Source organism: Castor canadensis, chromosome 14 (assembly GCF_047511655.1).
Source record: "Castor canadensis chromosome 14, mCasCan1.hap1v2, whole genome shotgun sequence".
NCBI lineage: Eukaryota > Metazoa > Chordata > Mammalia > Rodentia > Castoridae > Castor > Castor canadensis.
This window is the reverse complement of record NC_133399.1, coordinates 36163226-36183363: the sequence shown is the minus strand read 5'-3', so window position 1 is coordinate 36183363 and position 20138 is coordinate 36163226. Positions and strand designations below refer to the sequence as shown.

The 20138-nt window shown below is 51.2% G+C and overlaps 1 protein-coding gene across 1 annotated transcript in view; it reads right to left on the bottom strand.

Annotated features, from left to right (window-relative positions):
• Positions 1-357: 357 nt before the first annotated feature.
• Positions 358-20138, bottom strand: part of Cers4 (ceramide synthase 4) — a 30682-nt gene continuing 10901 nt past the window's right edge. The window contains exons 2-11 of the mRNA XM_020182661.2: positions 11311-11484; positions 8105-8222; positions 7231-7349; positions 7092-7149; positions 6818-6868; positions 6450-6542; positions 6211-6339; positions 5731-5837; positions 3621-3777; positions 358-3426 (exon numbers count right to left, since the gene is read on the bottom strand). Of these exons, the coding sequence (XP_020038250.2) occupies positions 3250-3426; positions 3621-3777; positions 5731-5837; positions 6211-6339; positions 6450-6542; positions 6818-6868; positions 7092-7149; positions 7231-7349; positions 8105-8222; positions 11311-11483 (1182 nt within the window). The 5' untranslated portion in view covers position 11484 and the 3' untranslated portion in view covers positions 358-3249. The remainder of the gene's footprint in view (positions 3427-3620; positions 3778-5730; positions 5838-6210; positions 6340-6449; positions 6543-6817; positions 6869-7091; positions 7150-7230; positions 7350-8104; positions 8223-11310; positions 11485-20138) is intronic.

Here is a 20138-nt window from a genome sequence, read left to right as displayed (position 1 = left end):
CCCACCAGCACATCCTCACCAACGCTTTTTTTTTTTTTTTTTTGGGTGATACTGGGGTTTGAACTCAGGGCCTCATGTTTGACTAAGCAGGCGTTCTACCACTTGAGCTACTCTGCCAGCCCTTTTTTTTGTTGTTTGTTTGTTTTCAAGATAGGGCCTTGTGAACTATTTGCCTGGGCTGGCTTCGAACTGCGATCCTCCTGATCCTCCTGATCTCTGCCTCCAGAGTGCTAGGATGACAGGCATGAGCCACCAGCACCCAGCCCATTTCCCTCATTATTCATGAGGCTGAGTGTGTTTTTATAAGCTTAATGGTTCTAATGGCTTCCTCTTCTGTATCTGTCTATTGTGTGTTCTTATATATATATATATATTTTTTTTTTTTGGGCTGGTTGTTTCAAGCCCAGCTGGCCTTGAATTTATGATCCTCCTGCCTCAGCTTCCTGCATGCTGGGATTACAGGTGTGTGCTGCCAGGATGGGCCCTTCGTTGTCCTTTTCTTATTGTTGCGGAAGTATTGGAAACACTGATGTATTACTAATATGCTCACTACGTTAGTATCCAGATGTATGTTTAGAGATAAGAGGAGATGCACTTGTTTTTACATTTTTGGGGGGCAGTACCGGGGTATGAACTCAGGGCCTCTGGCTTGCTAAGCAGGTGCTGTACCACTCAAGCCACGCCCCCAGCCCTGGGCAGAAATGCATTTGAATTTTAGCCAGTTGTGGAATTCCCCTGCGGTTAGCAGGTCCACATTCCTGCAGATCTCACCAAGGGCACTGTCACCTTGCATTTTTGCAAGTACAGGGCAAAAATGCTTGGTTCATATTTTGATCTTTTTGAATTTGGGGATATTTATATATGCATAAAGAGATATCTTGTATGGAAGGGACCTGCATCTAAACATGAAATTCCTCTCAGTTTCACGTACACCTTATAGACATACTCTGAAGGTCACTGTACTGAGTATTTTTGAAGCTTGTGGTTTTTTTTTTTTTTTTTTTTGGGCGGTACTGGAATTTGAACTCAGGGCCTAAACCTTGAGCCACTCCACCAGCCATTTTTTTGTGAAGGTTTTTTCAAGACAGGGTCTTGCAAACTATTTGCCCAGGCTGGTTTTGAACTGAGATCCTCCTGATCTCTGCTTCCTGAGTAGCTAGGATTACAGGTGTGAGCCACCGGTGCCCCACACAGGCCTGCCTTTTGACTGCAACTGGTTCCCATAATGTCATGGCTCAAATTGAGATTTTGGATTTTTGGATGAAGGATGCTCAACCTTTGCCAGTATCTGTCATTTCCATGTACACCTTGTTGATTTTGCAAGAGGCCTGACATCATGGCTCATGCACAGTTTCTTCTGTGGTCCATCCTTTCAGCTTTTCATTCCTCCTCCTCTCAGGATCTGCTTTTCTTTCTTTCTTTCCTACTTTCTTTCTTTCTTGTGGAACTAGTGTTTGAACTCAGGGCTTCATGCTTGCAAAGCAGGTGCTCTACTGCTTGAGGCACACCTCTAGTCCAGTATTTGCTCTGATTATTTGGGAGATGGGGCTTGGGGACTATTTGCCAGGGCTAGCCTTGAACCGTGATCCTCCTGAACTCAGTTTCCCATGTAGCTAGGATTACAGGCCTGAGTCACTGGTTACCTGCTAGGATACGCTTTTCTTTCACTTCCTGATCCTTTGCTCATTCACATCCATATTTAATCAGTCCTTCCTTCTTTGATTTTTTTCTTATTTTTCTCCTCAGTCTCTTCTGGTCTTTCCATCCTCTCTTGAGTTTTTCTCCCATACTTCTTCCTCTTCTGTGTCTCCATTTTCTCCCCAACACCCCTTTTCTTTCTTCTTGCACTCCCCTTCTTGTTTTTGCTTGTTTTTCATTTCTGTGCCATCTGCAACTCTTCTTTCTCCTCTCTGCTGCTTCTTTCTTGTCTTCCTGGTTCCTCTTTCCTGCACCCCCAAGTACATTCTTTGGATCTTGTTACCTTGTTTCCCCCTGCCTTAGTGTCTGTTAGTGGAGACACAGTTGGGGCTCCCTCCTCTCACCCATCTCTTCTCTTTGCTGAGAAGCACAGATGAGACCTGTACCCATCTCACTGTCCCCCTCAGCCCAGTCTTGACCCTCTTTCTTCCCTTGCTTCTCTCTCAGATGTTATCCCTCCCTTTATTTCTTTACAGTTTCTCGCTGAACAACCATCCTGTCTCTAATGCATTTCTTCTCTGGTGCCCCCAGCAGTGTCCCTTTGCCCTCTGTCATCTCTTGCTTCTCTCTCTTCCATGATTTTTGGCTCCCCTTGGGTACTTGTACCCTTGAGGGCAATATGGTCTGGCCATACATACATGAATCTTGTGGCTGTGATTGCTGGAGTATGTGACACTGTCCCCTAGTGTCCATCTTGGAGGGAATCCCTTTTCTGTGGAGCTACTGAGGAGATGGTGACCTCAGGAAAGCTTCCACTGAGAAGCCTATGGGATTTAACCTCACTCCTGAGCCTCCTCTGCAGACCCCAGAAATTCTACAAGGGACCACAAGGGTGGCATTGTGGGCGCTTTTGAGTAGGGGCTACAGGGACGGGTGTGTGCCTCCCTTTGACCTTCCTGCTTGGCTCCTGACTGCTGTATGACCTTGGGCAAAGGTTTTGTCCTTTCTGTGCTTAGTACCTTCTTGCCTGCAAGCCTAGTCTGTGAACTGCTGGCCAAGGGCTGCACTGGACCACAAGGAAGTGCTTGTTCAGGGTGCAGGCTGGGGTGGGTGTGGGGTCAAGGCCTCACCTGGGGGCAGCAGGGGTCTCCATGCCTTGTTGCTGTCTGGGACCCCTGGGAGTAGGCAAATGTCGTGGGGTAGCAGTGAGTATCCAGTCAGTGGCATGTGTAAATAGATAAATCCTGGCTCCCTCGGGGGGGTCTCTGGGGAAGGAGAAGGAGCTGTGACAGAGACCCAAATTCTCAGGCATAGAATTCAGCTCCGTTCAAGCTTTATTGGGCCTTTGGGCTAGGGCTCCCCACAGCCCCCAGGCTGAGACCTGGAGGTGGCACTGGCCAGCTGTAGTGCCCTGCAGTGGCTCCTGGCTCTGTCCATTTGCCCAGAGGGATGGAGGGAGAAGAAAGGGGCTAGAGACAGATCATCAGCCCTTCCGCCCACTCCAGGGTCGGGCTTCCCTATCTCCTCCAAGCTGGCCCAAGGGTCGCCAGTCCAGCCACCCACAAATATCCAAGGCGCTGGGGGCAGCCCTCATGGCCAGTCTTCAGCTGGTTATGTGGCTGGAACGTGCCCGTTGGCCAGCCGTCTGGCTGCCCGGCTCCGAGGGCCATTAGCGGGGACAGCTGCAGGCCCTCGAGCCACCCCGTTCTTCAGCTGTGGAACTTCGGAAGCCACCTCGCCATCGCTAGACTCAGATTCCTCCGCATCGCTGCGAATGTCCTTCCCCAGCTGGGGAAACAGACGGGGGCGGAGTTCAGAGTGGGCGGAACTGGGGGGGGGGAGGTTTGGAGGGGGAGGAGCTCAAAGCGGTATAGCGCTCAGGGGAGGGAGGGGCTCAGAGAGGGGCGGAGTTGAGCTTGAAGCAGGGCTGGGCTGGGGGCTCCCTAGAGGCACACGTGAGCTAACTCTTGGCCCAGCCATACCTGACCCTTCTTCAAGAAGCTGTAGAGCATGCGCAGGATGAGGCAGAACCAGTACACGTGTAACACCTGCAGCAGCATCAGAAGCATATTGAAGAAATAGTAGCCAAAGAAGGGGCTGGAATTCGCAATGGAGTCATAGATCGTGGTGTAGATGATCCTACAGGAGCAGGAGGAATGAAGGGGTTTCGTCAGTGGCTGTAGCTTTCAGTCCTAGGAATCTCTAACTTGCATGGCCTCTGCTCTGGTTCCCTGGTGTCCCCTAGATGGTATCTATGATCTTCAGTGCAACACTCAATTCCTCCCCCCACCCCCGTTTTATCTGCTTACACTAAATCAGTACAGCACACAACTTGTTGGCCGGCCTTTCTTGACTATGAACCCCAGGTGCTTAAAATCCCGGTGCCCTCCTGGGTGGACCTTTCTTGCCTCCTCGTCTCTCTTCAGACCCCTAGCATCTCTTCCTACCTTCATGTGACCTGCCTACTCATCTCACAGAGCACCGAAAGCCAGAATGTTCCCGAGTGCCCCGCCCCCACAACTCCACAATCCTGCCCATTGCCCTGGACACACTGTCTTTGACCTTAGCTGGGCCACCCCCCTCTCTTCCACAGTTCCTGTTTCCTTCAGGAGCCCTTCCTTGTTGGCTCTACTATTAATGACAACTTTGCTGTTATTTCATGTGCAAGAAAGAAACACCAAAACCAAAACACTCACTCTTGAGTCGTGGTCATTGTCCGTTCCCCCCACCCCCTTGCTCACTTATGATCCTCCTGCCTTCTCCCATGCTCACTCTTCTTTGCCTCTCTGGCTATCACTTCATGTCTTTTCCCTTGACTCCTTGAAAGCACCCTCTACAGCAATGCTGTATCATCCTGTGCCTTCAGGGACCCCCACATCCCATCTCCCCATCTTCTAACTGCTCCACCAGTCCTCTCTCCAGGCTTCTCCTCCTTCTGCAAAAGGATCCCCAACACTGGGACTCTCTGTTCACACCTGATCCCCTATCCAGGCTCCAACATCTGCCATGGGCTAGTGACTCCCCGTGTACCTCTCTCCTGCGTACACAGACTGCCAGACTGACGTGCCCTTTGTCTCCTAAGGGGGCCACAGACCTTCAAGATCAGCACAGAACAGCTGGGCTGCTAATGCCTCACGGAACTCCTCCCCCGGCTTGTTCCCTCCATGACCCTCGTGGCATCTCCTTGAGTCCATCTACTTTTCACACCTGCACCTGGCCACTGCGCCTGTCCCCCTGCCTGTTTCCTACCAACTGTTCTCTCTGCAACCACCAGAGGGAAACTGAGAGCAACTGAGTCTGTCCCCTTTTCTCTGTCCACAGCCCTCCATGGCTCCAAGGTAAAAGCCTAAGTCCTCTCTGCAGCCCATAGTACTTGCCTTGGTCATGTCCCTGTCCTCACCTCCTGTCTGCTGTCCACCTCCCCCCTCACTGCCTCTGCTCTAGCCACAGGGAGATCCTTATGGTTTTTCCAGTATTTGGGGCATAATCTAGCCTCAGGGCCTTTGTACATGCCATTCCCTCACCCTGGACCCATGCTCTTCTATGATCAGTGTGGTTCTCTCCCCCATCTCCCCCCCTTCTTTCTATACAAGTCCTGTCAGTGGGGTGTCCTTGATCTTCCCCTCTAATTCCAACAGTCTACACACACGCTTGCTGCACCCTTCCTGTCTTTACTTTCTCTTCAGCAGTACCACTCCCTCACATGCTCTGTATTTTGCTTGCTTGCCCGTTATACCCTTGTTCCCACTCACGTCACATCAGCTCCACGAGGACAGGTAGATCTGCACTGTTCCCTCTGCTATGTCCCCGCCACCTGACACATTCGAGAGGCTCAAATATTTACTAGACAATGACTTTAGAGAGCAGATTTTCTTTACTCCTTCTCCTCCTGCTTCATGTTCCACGGGCACAACAGGAATGACTGAGCCCAGTTCTCTGTCTCTCTTACTGTGGACTTTTGCAAAGGCTGTACCCTGTGCCAGGCACACCCTTCCCTGCCTTCTGGAAGAATTGTCTATCAACACTTTCAGCTCCTCGGGGTCTAAGACATGACCTCCCACCTTCCTAATCCCCATGGGAGGGCCGACTTACTGGGTGGGGAAGAGTATGAGGCGGGTGTAGAAGAAGACTAGGGAGAAGACCAAGAAGACAACATCGCACGCTAGCCCCAAGCCTGCGTAGTTGAACATCTTACCGACCTGGGGAGAGCAGGAGAGAGAACCGGGCTTAGGACTGGGGGTGGGGAGTGGAGGAGCCAGGCCACTTACGGAAAAGGCACTGTGGGGTGGGACCAAGTAAACTGGGGTGAGGCCTTATCTCCAGAAATGCCTAGAAAGGTGTGTGTGTGTCTGTGTGTCTCCTCCCAAGGAGGCTAGGCGAGGGTTGGGGGAAAGCTCATCTTTCAGGGGAAGGTTCCCACATCCCAGGAAAGGCTAACAGAGGTGGGGCCTCATGTCCCAGGAAGGGCTGGGAGGGGCGGGGCCTTACAGTCCAGTAGGCTAGGAGGGGTGGGACTCATCCCCAGGGGCACCTGGGAAGGCAGGGAAGGACGGTCGGCAGGGGCCGGCCCACCTCCAGCAGGTAGTCAGCAGAGTCGTGTAACAGCAGCACCAGACAGCCGATGCGCAGCAGGTTGCAACTGTAGGAGAAGCCGATCAGGGTAACGGTCACGAGGTGATGGATCACCTGCTCCTTGAAATCCTGTGGGAGATGGTGGGTCATCGCCACAGCCAGCCTGGGTGGCAGGGGGGACATCACCCAGCTCCCCCATGGTGTCCACTCCCCCAGCTGGGCTCTTGGCTTGGCCTCACCTTGCGCTTGATGTCAAAGGGCAGTGTGATGAGCAGAGAGATGTAGAAACTCAGTTCCAGAAGGTACCACCAGTACAGGGAGGGCTGCAGGGTCTATGGCAAGGAGGCAAGGTTAGCTAGGGCAGGGACACGGCTCAGGACCTTCCAGATTTGCTCAAAACCGGGACACTTGAATCCCAGTGAGTGAGGACGGGGTAAGCTCCCCATCCCTGGAAGTAATCAAGCGCATTGGTCTTGTGGCAGCTCCTGCCCTGCATTTCCTCCTCCTTATTCCACAGAGGAGTCAAAATCAGGCGAATTTAGGCTGAGATGTCTGGTTTGGCTCTTGTGACTGTGGCCACAAGAACTGCCCACACCTTGTCACTCACCTGGATTGGGTAATTTTCCCAACATTTTGCTGGGATCCACAGCCAGGGCTCCTGTGGGGAAACGGGTGTCAAAGGTCAGAAGCCACCCCCCCACCCCCACCCCCCCACCTGGATGTGGGGTTTCCTAAGGGCTTTCCCCTCAATCCTGCTTTTTCCTTCCTGTTTGCATCTCTGTTTCACTTCCCACTGAGGGCTTGTTCACTGCCAGTTCCTGGTAGCCTCTCAAAAGCACCTGGGGTGTCTGTGGGGCAGGTGTGCAGTCAGGTATACTCACATGGTACAGAACGGAGATGCCACCGAAGAAGGAACACAGGTAGAAGACAAACTTCCAGCTGCAGATGGGGAGGAAGCCATGAGGCAGGTAGCTGCCTAACAGCAGACCAACCCCTCCGCTGTCCCCTCCCCAGTATTACCTGGCCTCACAGAACTTCTTGGATAGGCATGGCCGATCCTGGTTCCGTCGTCTCCGGAACCACCGCTGAGTCTGCCGCAATGTGAGGCCACACTGGGCTGCCAGGATGGCCATCTGGGACTGGGGAGGGGGTGAGGAGGGTAAGGTCACAGAGGTCCAGTGGTGGCTTCCCACCCTTGTCCCTGGAGAGGACTGGGCTCTGCTTCAACCTCCCCTGCAGCCTCTGCAGTCCCTGCTAACTAAGAAGAGTGGGAAGGGGAAAGACTGCCAGAACATCTGGGCCTTATGAGGCCCAAGCCCTGCTCATTGGGAAGACAGGTCACTGGTGGAGATTGGCATTAAGAATGAGGCTGGGGTCAGGTGCTGGCCGCTGACTCACACCCATAATCCAGGCTACTCAGGAGGTAGAGGTCAGGAGGATGGTGGTTCGAAGTCAGCCAGAGGCAAATGCTTTGAGAGCCCCTATCTCGAAAAACTCTGGTACAAACCGGGGTGGAAGGAGTGGCTCAGGTGGTAGAGTGCCTGCCTAGCAAGCCTAACAAGGCTTGTATCCTAGGAAAGTGTGACTGGGCAGGGCCTCATCACCACAAAGGCTGATAGGGGAGGGGCCTCGCAGCCCAGGGCGCTTGGGGGGCGTGGCCTCAGGGCAGAATGGGTCTGGGCAGGGCCCCGTCTCACTTCCCCGGGAGCCTGAGAGAGGGGCGGGGCCTCACTTCCAAGGGAGGTTGGGGATCCAGGTGGAGTGCAGGTTGGGGCATTTGTGGGGGTGCCAAGGGACACTTTAACTTCCCCGCTCCCAACAAACAGACCACATATCACCCCATGTTCTGTCCACAGGGCAGTCCTGCCGGCCATGTGGAAATGAGGGCTCTCACCTCCTTGGGTGTACGCCCGGTAGTGAGGAAGTATTTCTCCAGCGTGGCGTTGGGCTTCACCTGCCTCCTCATCTGATCCCGTACACCCAGCCACCGGCTCAGGGGCAAGGCCACGAATCTGGGTGCAGGGGAGACAAAGCCCATTAGGGCCCAAATGAGAATGAAATGGCAGTGGGGAAATATTTTTGGAGGTGGAGGAACAAATTTGGAGGAACCGAGGTATCAGCACACAGGGCAGAGCTGGTGTACAACAGCATCTTTCTTCTTATCTGGCTAGAGGGTGCAGACACCCAGAGTCAAAAACCCTGTTTGCAGGCGCTCTACTACTTGAGCCACCCCCTAGACCCTCTTTGCTTTAGTTATTTTTCAGGTAGGGTCTCAGATTTTTTCCAGGGCTGCCCTGGACCACGATCATCCTACCTACAGTAGCATCCATGTATAGCTGGGATCACAGATATGAATCACCACACACAGCTAGTTGGTTGAGATGGGGGTCTCACTAACTTCTTTGCCTTGGCTGGCCTTGAACCCCAATTCTTCCCATCTTTGCCTCCCCAGTAGCTGGGATTATAGACATGAGCCACTATGTCTAGTCAGGACTCAGAACTTTGTATTGCTTCATCTGGTCTCATGCCTGGGGGCCTTGGAGGAGTAGCCTGGCTTCTGCATTAAGCCAAACATGAGAAAGGCAGCTTCACTGGTCTTGAAAATGAGGGATACAGGTCAATGCATATGGTGCCCAGTTACATTGTCCATCCCAAAGCAGGGATGAGAGGCCCCTCACTGGCTGTCTAATGTTGGCCTGAGTCCTGGTCTCCTTCCACCAGGCTAAGGGTCACAAGGGGCAGAAGCAGGGCCTGGCCTCTCTTCCACACACACACACCCTCCCTCCTCCCCAGGGGATACACCAGGACTGGCAATTAGCAAAGAACTTAGTTAGCTGTGATGGTGGACAGAGGGGAATGACATTTACAGAGCACTTACTATCTGCTAAGCATGGGTCAAGTCCTTGTTATGCTTTGCTTACTTAACCCTGATATCTTTTTTTTTTTTTTTAAGACACGGTCTCACTATGTAGCCCAGAGCGGCCTTCAATTCATGATCCTCCTGCCTCAGTCTCCTGAGTGCTAGGATTTCAAGAGTGTGCCACCAGACCCAGCCCTAAGGGTCTACTTTTTTAGCAGCTAAAACTCCTGTCTTTGCAAACTGGAAATACTTCCCCCAATCTTACAGTCCTTCACAGAGGCCAGGGGTATCTCGGACAAGGTCATCACTTAATTTATCTTGGGTTTATTTATTTTTAAGGGGGTAGGGGTTGAGACAGGAGCTTAGGCAGGGTTTGAACTTGCTTTGTAGCCCAGGCTGGCCTCAAACTCACAATCCTGCCTCTGTCTCCTGAGTGCTGAGATTACAGCATGTGGTACTATACCTGGCCTAAGGCCCTTCTGGGCTCCAGCAGTGGACCTGGGCACAGTGCCGAAGTCACTCCTCTCATCCCTATTCTCCCCTACTCCTGTGCGAAGGCAGAGACTTCCCTCCTTTCAAGGTATGGCTGAATTGAGCCTCTCAGAATCCTTAAAGCAAAGCTTCAAGCCCACCTGGTCTACTTGCTGTGTGTCCTTAGGCAGGTCACTAGGATCTCTCTGTGCTTCCAATTCCTCTTTTGTATAATGTGCATGATAATAGTACCATCTCATGCAGCACTGATGAGGATTAAGTGAGTTAAGACATAAATAACTGAGAGCCGACAGCATGGCTCAAGCGGTAGAGTGCTTGTCTAGCAAGAGTGAGGCCCTGAGTTCAAACCCCACTACTGCAAAAACAAATCAAAACAAAGATATAAAAGTGGCTGAGAGCCCTCAAGAGTCTGTTAAATAAATAAACTTCAGTGAAAGATCCTTGAGTCCTTTATGGGCTGTGTGTGTCCAGGGAACACAGAATTCAAGAAGGCCCACAAAGCAAGATGCATGACACTCCCATGGCTTTGAGGTCGGGGCTAGGGCAGAGGGAGGGATTTAAAGAGGGGGGGCCCCCTGAGGCAGGCTGAGGGCTCTGGCCTTAGGGAGGGGCAGGTCTTCTTGGAATCCAGTAATAAAAGAATCACAGAGAAGCCTGTGCAAAGGCCAGGGGGCCACAAAGAATGTGGCAGGACAGAGAGTGGGTGTGAGTGAGGAGCAGAGAAGGCTGAGGGGGAGGACAGCTGAGGGTAGTGGGGGACTTTCAGGCCAGAGGCCTGGTAGGGCCAGTGTGGGTGACCACAGCACTGATCAATATGGGATAGGGCCCTGGCAGAGATGCCAAGGGTGTGAGAGGAAAGAATCTTGCCAGTAGATGGATGCTCAGGAAGAATGTGGGAAATGACTGAAAATTCATGGGGGAGCCGGTGACTCACACCTGTAATCCTAGCTACTCAGGAGGCAGAGATCAGGAGGATTTCATTTCGAAGCCAGCCCAGGCAAATAGTTTGCAAGACCCTATCTTGAAAAAACTCAACACTAAAAAGGGCAACACAAAAAAGGTGTAAGCCCTGAGTTCAAGCCCCAGCACCGAAGGAAGGAAGGAAGGAAGGAAAGAAATAGAAAATTCATGGGGTTTGGCAGACAGGTCACTGGAACCTGAGCAGGTGGCACATGCCTGGAGAATGGGCACAGGGCTGCAAGAGGTTGGGGTGAATGAGGGACATTAGTAAGGGAAGGTGTTAGATGGGGCCAGGAGGGCTGCTGTGTGGCACGCCTGTCATTCCAGCACTTAGGAGGCTGAGGCAGGAGGATTGTAACTGCAAAGTCAGTCTGGTCTGTGTAACAGCTGGAGGAGTGGGAGGTCTGGCTCAAATGATAGAGCGCCTGCTTTGCAAGTTCGAAGCCCTGAGTTCAAACTCCAGTCCCACCAAAAAAAAAAAAAAGAAGAAGAATAAAAAGAGCCCAAAGGGGTTGGAGACGAACGAGGCCATGTGGCTTGGGCAGGTGTTTACTTACCAACAGCATCTGGCCTCTGCAGGCCCGTGCTTAGCAAATTCAGGGTCTGCACTCCTGTTACATAAAGATGGTGGCATAACCAGACCTGAGCTGTGGCCCGTGCTGCCATAAGCCAGCCATCTGGGATCAGAAGGAAGTGAGCTGCCTCTGGCACCCACCGTGCTCAGGCAGAAACGCTAGCGCGATGCGCATGCGCGGTGGTGGGATTCGCGCAGCCCCTCGGACACTCACCTCTCGAAGGTGATGCGCACCGCCACCAGGACCAGCGCCAGGGGCAGGGCCGCCAGCATGTGCTGAGGGTGGGCGAAGACCAGGCCATCATGGTCCTCCAGCTGGGCCCACGTGCTGTTGGGCGGTAACCAGAATTTGTGCTGAAACAGCCACTCGTTGAAGCTGGACAACATGCTGTGGACACACGTGCCAGTTAAGTAGAGCTCTGCAAGCAGGGTGGTGGGGCACTGAGAACCCGTGCCTCCAGCAGCTCTGCTAGGCAACTGTGCATTAGCACAGGGGCGGGGCTGGAAGGTGGACGGACCCCTCCTCCCAGGTCAGTGCAGCTGCTGTCTAGCCCCAGAAGGGCAGGGCTTTCACCAGCACCCCACCTTCACACCCCCAACCCCGTTGCCTGGCAGAGTTCGTTATGGCCAGTGTTGAAAACAGACGTGGGCTGTGTGTCCTCAGGCAAATGACTTAACCTCTCTGAACTTCAAGTTTGTTCATAAAATGGGCAATGATACCCACGTCTCAGCCCAGCCTGATAAGACACAGAAAGTGCTTAGCCTATTGCCCTTTAACAAGAGCAATGACCATACAGCAATTCATAACAGACATTATTTTAGACTTTTCAGATGCCAAAATGGTGGCCAGAAGACTGGCCACTTGGGGTCATGAACTTGAGTCCTCAAATGTCAGGAAGATTTCCTTCCACTGCAGGAAGCTGCTTCCAGTGTGGGTCAAAGATGAAGGATTAAAGGAGAGCCACAGTTCCCTCCAGGCCACACTTAGGAATGTCCCTTAGGGTGTTGCTTGCCATCCCAGGGGCTGGACTGCAGTTGGATAAGAGAGCCCACTGCATATCTAGCATTGCCAGATGGTGGCACAGTGGTCACGGTTGGCCATGTTCCATCAACAGCCTGGGGAGCAGCTCCTGCCCAGGGGCCCAGTCTGCTTGAGGAATTCAAACAGCAATTATCTTCCTGCGATCTTGAGCCCAGTTCCTAGATGAGACTAGTTCCCAGCTGGAGAGTTTGTACATTCATTCATTCATCTGTCCATTTGTCCATCTGTTCATCTACCCATCCATCATCCATTTATCCATCCACCTACCCATCACCCACCCACCCATCATCCATTATCTGTCCATGTACCCATCCAAACATTTGTTCATCCATCCATTCACCCATCCATCCATCTTCCATCTACCCATTGTACATCCATCTACCTATCCAAACATCTGTCCATTCATCCATCCATCTACCCATCCATCTACCCATCCATCATCCACCTATCCATCATCCATCCATCCAGGCAACAGATGTTCTTGGGTTGACTTGTACTGTATGTGCGAGGTTGGGGCTGAGCATTAGGGACACAGCAGGGGAACAAAGCAGATATATTCCTGCTCTGTGAAACTCACATCTCTGAATGGAGAACAGCCAAAGACAAGTAAGCTGATTCATTAATAGATCCCAGACTATCACGGTAAAAAACACACAGGGTGGCATGATTTTAAATGTGCTGATAAAGGAAGACCTCTCAGAGGTGACACCATCTGAGTTGAGATTCAAGATGAAGAGTTTTGTGCTGAAGTGGGAGGGGGCTGAAGGAGAGACTTTTCAGAACCTTAGCAGCAGATACAAAGGTCCTAGGGCAGGACAGAACTCAGAGTGTTGGAGGGCCAGCAGGGAGGTGTCTGGAACAGGTGATGAGGGGGTGTATATGGCAGAACATGCAGGGAGTGGGGACAAAGTATCCCCCAACATTTTATGATGAAAAAAATATAAAATCTATAGCACAGTTGAAAGAATTTTACAGTGAATACCTGCTACCCACCACTTGATCCTGTCCTTCACATTTTCTTGTTTACTTCATCACACATCTGCCTAGCTATCCCTCCATCTACCCATCCATCAGTCCATCTTATTTTTATGGATGCATTTCAAAGTAAGCAGTGGATATCAAGACACATGGCCTCTTAACATTTCAGCACACAGATCATTTACTGGGATTTGTTTTCTTTCAAGACAGAATGTATTGGAGTGGAATGCATGCATCTTCAGTGCGTGGCTGCTAACTCTCAACAAATCCACGTACCTGGGTAAGCCAATCTTTCTTGTTTTTATTTATTCATTTATTTTGAGGCAGGGTCTTCCTTATGTAGCTCAGACTGTCCTGGAACTCACTATGTACCCTAGGTTGTTCTCAAACTCATGGGTTCTTCTGCCTCTGCAGATTACAGGTGTGCACCATCACACCCAGCTAATGTACACAATTTTTATTTGCAGGTAAAAGACAAATTTCCAACAGCAAAAATAAAAGAATAACAAAATGAAAATGCCTAGAGCTGGGATTGTGACTCTGTGGTAGAGCTCTTGCCTAGTGTACAGGAGACTCTGGGTTCTGTCGCAGCACCTCCCTCCCACAAATGAAAGGTGCAGAACCACAGTAAAAAAAACACACACTTTAAAACACTATTTGCCGGCCCAGACAATGTATGCACATATGAATAAACGAATAAAAACCAAACCAAAACAAAAACCACTATTTGCATAAGATTCAAAATCAGGTAAATAAATTTATGATGCTTTGTTCCGTGGCTGCTCTTTTAAGTTGCCGTACTTGGTTTTAAACAACACAATTTTATGATCTGACAGTTCCACGGGTCCAAAATGGGTCTTATTGGCTAAAACCAAGGTGCTGCTCTCTCCTGGAGGCTCCAAGGAGGATCATGTTCCTCCTGTCCAGGCTCCTAGAGCCCGGCATCCCTCAGCTTGCAGCCCCTTCCTCCCTCTTCATAGTAGCCGCTCAGTGTCCCTCAGTTTCTCCACTGACCCTCCTTCCTCCCTCTTATGAGGATCCTGTGATGGCATTGGACCCCCGGATGATCCAGGATGGCCCCCACTTCAAGTTCAGCTGATTGGCAACTTTAATTCCACCTGCAACCTCAATTTGCCCTTGTCATTGAACCTCTCTGAGTTGTAGTCTGAGGAACCAGATCCAGATGGCTGATTTCCAAGCAGGAGTTAGGCTAAGTATCAAACGACAAATAGGAGGCCTCTCAGATGTCCCCATGGGCACATGGAGGAGGCAGGATCTACTCAGGGCTGGAGCTCCAGGTGGGAGTGGGTGGGGTTGGAGCAGGACCTGTCAGTATGGGATTGATGTTCAAATCCATGAGGATGAATGGGAACTCCTCTTGCCCCCAGGAAGGGGGTGCAGATGAAGGAAGAGGCTCAGGACCATGTCGTGAGGTGCCCAATACTTAGGAAAGTAGCAGACGCTCTGGTGGGAGGAGGGACACTAGAAGTCAGTGGCCCAACAAGCAGTAAAGGTGACATGGGTCTGTTCTAGACCCATGACAAGACCCAGGTGGGTGATCTCTGCAGAAAAGATCACCATCTTCACTAACAGGCAAGGTCAGCTTGATCCCAGTGCACCCAGTGGAGTTCAAGGGTAGGTGCCCAGCCTGGTACTCTTGGCTTCACTTGTACCTTCTCACAGCCAAAACCAAAGCTATAGCAGAACATCCGCATCTTCCTCTTTGGGACCCTCCCACCCATCTGACAGGCTCCCAAGTGCAGAAGGAAGAGGGCTGGTTGTCATGGGGAAGCTCCAGCCAGCCACAGCTGGAGCCAGACCCCAGGGAGTTCAGGCCCCCAGCCCTGACATCTTCCCCCTAACCTGAGGGCCTTCAGATGGGATGAACTGCAGTTGTGATGCATGCAAATCGTAAAGTGTTTCAGGGACAGGGACCACACGAGAGCAATGACTTCTCATGTAGGCTTCTGTCCGTGTACCCAGCCTGACACTTGGCTCCTACCACCCCATAGGATTTTACGTGTCCTAGCCTTTACAAATTTACTGCACCATGCTGGGCACTAAGAACACAAAATAGTGGGGAAAGCAGGCAAGTCTCTGCTCTCAAAAAGGTTTCCATGCCTTCCTTGTCTGTTTGGCAAACTCCCATACATCCTTCAAAACCCAGCTTGCTTGTCACCTCCTCCTACAGGTATTTCCTAGTTGTCCAGTTAAAGCACCCTCCCCAGCCCTGCCTTCTTCGCTGTGACATTATGAGCTGGCCAGACAATATTTTTTGTGTGGGGATGAGGAGGAGGCATTGAGAAACACTAGTACCTTCAGTTGAGTCAGGCCCAGTCCTTTCTGGACCCAAGTCAGAAAGGAGACCCCTTTCCAAACCAGATAGCCCTCGAGGGGGCTTCAGTCTGCTATCCCCCAACTGCAGAGGTCCTGGCTCCAGAAGTCCTACCCTGTAAGTAACTTGTCCCTGGCTATTTCCCCACCCTCTGTGCTCTCTTGATGCATAAATAAGTAATGTTGCAGTTTGAGAAGAATCCACGGTCTGGAGCCTGGCAGATTGGCTGGACTCCCAGCTCCACTGCTTCAAGGCCCTGGGAGCCTCAATGTCTTCACCCATCGGTTTGTGGCAGCTGCCTTCCCTGCAGGGTCAAGGTGGACCAGAGACCCTGAGTGGAACATCTAGGCAGGGCCTGGCCTAAAGGATGGGCTCAGGTATGGCCCATCTGTAACTTCTCTTCCTGAGAAGGAGGGGGGGGAGGGATGGAATGGGGCTAATGGCTGCATTCTTCCTCAGTTTTCACATTTTCATTTGGACCCCCAGTTCCTCTACTTATTTCTGCTAACAGCCTCTCCCTAGGCTTCAGCTGCCCAGTCTGAACAAGGGGTACAGCAGACCCCCTGCTTTACCAGGCTGTGGTGTGGGCTGTTGTGTGTGTTGTGGGGGGTGGTCACAGGGCAATTCATAACACTCCATGCTGGCCCCACATCTGATTTAAGCCCTGTCCTACCAGTAACCTTGGGGGCAGGTGACTTGGCTTCTCTGTGCCTCAGTTTATCCAACTGTAAGTGGGAACAACAAGAGCCCCTTCCACATGGGGAGGCTGGGAATGAAGCCTGGGGTGGAGTAGGCATAAGTGTCATTTAGTGACTTTCACAGGAGGGAGGAGACAGGGGTGGGATAGGAAGGGAGTCTGGGAAAGAGGAAGGCTGGTGTGCAGCAGTTTCTACATGATTCTTCCCACTGCTATTTACATGACTCTTTGTTTTTTTTTTTTCTTCAATGCTGGGGATTGAACCCAGGACCTCACACATGCTAGGCAGGTGTTCTACCCTGAGCTACACCCCCAGCCCTTGTTTTTTATTCTGAGTCAGGGTCTCATTACATAGCTCATTTGCCTCCTCAGTCTCCTGAGTGTAGGATGACAGGCGTGGCTTTCTGGATTATTCCTGTGTTCCCAGCATCATCCTCAGCCTTTCCTTAAAGCTGCAGCTCATGGTTTCAGACCAGACTGGACCAGAGCAGCCAAGCTAGGTCATTTGGAAAGTCACCAGGTGGGTGGCTGCTCCAGCGTGACCAGCCTCAGCAATTATTCTCCCTGTGCCCCACCCCCACCCGGGCTGCTCTCTGAAGCCTCCCACGCCTGCCCCTGCAACCTGGGAGACAGCTGATAATCCTTCTTAGTGACTAAAAATATCCTTGCATGGAAGGAAAAGAGAGCCCAAGGCTTTGTGCTGACCTGGGGCCGGGGGTGTGTGTGTGGTGTGGGGTGGGGAATGAGCCAAGGAGCCCTGCCCTCCTCCCATGGGCTTGAGAATGGAGGCCTGAACCCCACTGCTCCCCTGGGCTCCCAAGAGCCCCAGTATTGCCCAACCATCAGGACTGTGTGCAGAGGTTCGTTTTGTTTTGTTTTAAATATAGCTGGGGAAAAAAAACAAAAACAAAAACTAGCTGGAAACCCAGGCCTAGTGAGGACTGTAAAAAAGGCAATTGATTCAGAACTGCCACCCCCCCACACACACATACACACTCACTCACAAGGGCCCCCGCAGCCTGGCCTGCTGCGGGGTGCGGGGGGGTCACCTGATTCTGGTGGCCTGATGCCCAGGCTGTGACACACGGTGCTGGGCAAGGGGGTTATTTGTAGATAACCACAACTAGCCCCTGCACTGGGCCCTGGCTTGGAGCAGTCTCCTTACCTCCCCTCCCCCAAGTGCTAATGACCAGAGATGCAGCCAGTCCAAATACTACCAAGGAGGGTCTACAAAGACCCAAGGAGGGCACTAAGTCTATAGCTCTGCCTTGCCTTGGTCCCTTGTATTTTGACATGCTTCTGCCCTCCAAGCTCTGACCCTGTGGGTTACCCTCCATCCCCTCTACCCCACCTCACCCCCTAGCTCAGTTCAAATCAGCTGCTGCCTAATGGGCTTCCAACTCACCAGCCTTATTCCTGTCTCAGGGCCTTTGCATATACTACTCAACATAAAATATTAACGCTGGCTGGTGGAATAGCTCAAGTGGTAGGGCACCTGGCTAGCAAGTGTGAAGCCCTGAGTTCAAACCCCATACCAGCAGGGCATGGTGGCTCAAGCTTATAATCATAGCTACTCAAGAGGTGGAGATTGGGAGGAATCATAGCCAAGCAAAAAGTTCATGAGACCCTTATCTTAACCAATAAAAGCTGGGTGTGGTGGCATATGCCTGCCATCTCAGCTAAGTAGGAAGTGTATCTAGGAGGATCACAGTCCAGGTGTAAATTCAAGATGCTATCTCAAAAATAACAAAAGCCAAAAGAGTTGGGGGGCAGCTCAGGTGGTAGAGCGCCTGCCTAGCAAGCCTGAGGCCCTGAATTCAAACCCCAGTACCAACAAAAAGAAAAACAAACAAATAATGACACGATAATGTAGATGTTAATCAGTTTCAAAATGGAACAAATTTTCCAGATAGCCACACTTTGAGCTCTGTCTCACCTCAGCCCCCCTTCTCTTCAGAGACGTCTTTGCAGATAACCACCAAAGAAGCCACAGCATTTCTGGCTTCTGACTCTGGTTACTTCCTTCAGCACTCTCACCCCACTTGACCTTTGACTTTATCTACTTGTCTGCTTCCTCCCCAAGGCACAAGCCTCAGGAAAGCAAAGGATATTGTTCTAGCTAGCACCTTAGGCAGGGTCTGGCATGATGGATGTTAAAAGCTCAGGAAGAAGTGGGAAGGACAGATGGACGAGTGGGTGAGCACGAGGCCTTTAGCTCAGGTTGGGCGAACTCTCTAGAAAAAGAGCCCACCTTCATTACAAGGCGAGGTTGGTTTCATTCTCATTCCTATGGTCTCAACACTTAGGACCTGAGAAGCCTGAAACTCAGGACAAGGACAGGAGAGTCCCGGGTGGGGATGGGGCTCACAGCACCTGTGGAGGTCTCCCCAGGCCTGCCTCTGCTGATCAAGGCAGCAAGCCTCAGCCCTGCCCACCTTCTCAGCTCTCAGGATGCCAGGGGCTCAGTACTGAACTTTTTTTTTTTTTTTTGTGGAACTGGGATTTGAATTCAGGGCTTCACACTTACAAAGCAGGCACTCTAACTGCTTGAGCCACACCTTCAGTCCATTTTACTCTGGTTATTCTGGAGATAGGATCACACTTTTTGCCCAGGATGGCCTGGACTGTGATCCCCCATTTTATGCTTCCTATCATAGCTGGGATGATGGGCGCATGCCCACATCCAGTTTTTTTCTGTTGGAATGGGATCTCGTGAACTTTTTTGCCTAGGCTGGTCTTGAACTGCAATCCTCTGGTTCTCAGCCTCCCACCAGCACTTGGCTTTTTGCCTTGCCTCACCTCCCCTCACCTCGACCCCTCCTCTTCTGCCCTCCTCTCCCCTCCCTTCCCCTCTCCTCCCCTCCCTTCCTCTTCTCCCTCCCTCCCTCCCTTCCTTTTTCTTTTCTTTCTTTCTTTTTTTTTTTTTTGGTAGCTCAGGCTGGCCTGGCCTGAACTTATGATTCTCTTGCCTCAGCCTACAGAGTGCTTGGATTATAGGCACGCACCACCACACTCAGCTCCTGTTTGTCTTTCAAGCCCTGGATCATTACACAATATGGTATGAAATTTCCTACTGTTATGATTTGGAACTTTTCCAACTCAGGGCCTCGAGCTTGCTAGGCAGGCACTCATCGCTTGGGCCACTCCACCAGCCCTTTTTTGTGGTGGGCTTTTTCGAGATAGGGTTTCATGAACTATTTGCCTCTGGCTGTGTTTGAACTGCAATCCTCCTGATCTCTGCCTCCTGAATAGCCAGGATTATAGATGTGAGCCACCAGCGCCAGGCATGGTTTGGATCTTTAATGTCTCCCAAAAGCTCGTGTGTTGAAGGCTTGGTCTCCAACTCAGTAGTGTTTAAAGGTGGGACTTAAACAGCAACCTACAGAGAGACACTAATTTATGGCCTGATACCTATGTTATGTCATGGAAAACCACCAGAAGAATTCTGCTTCTAGTAATGGCAGAGTTAGCTGCACCAGACTCATAGATAAAAAAGATAAACTCTCGACTAAATATAAAAACACTACCTGAAAGTTTAGCCCTCAGACTGGCGGAGTGGCTCAAGTGGTAGAGTGCCTCCCTAGCAAGCATGAGGCCCTGAGTTCAAAACCCAGTACCACAAAAAAAAAAAAACCCAAATAAAGAAAGTTTAGTCCTCAGTGTCCAATATAGCAGCCACTTGTCACATGCGGCTACTTAACTTTAAATCAATTGGGATTGGGGTGTAGCTCAGTGGTAGAGTTCTTGACTGGCATCACAGGACCTGGATCCAGTCCCCAGCACCACAACTTTTTAAATTTTTGTTTTTTATTTGTTTATTTTTTTGGTGGGACTGGGGTTTGAACTCAGGGCTTCTTGCTTGTAAAACTGTTGCTCTACCGCTTGAGCCACACCTCCAGTCCATTTTGCTCCGGTTTTTTTGGAGATAGGATCTCACAAACTATTTGCCCAGGCTAGCCTCGAACTGTGATCTTTCCAATCTTCCAAGTA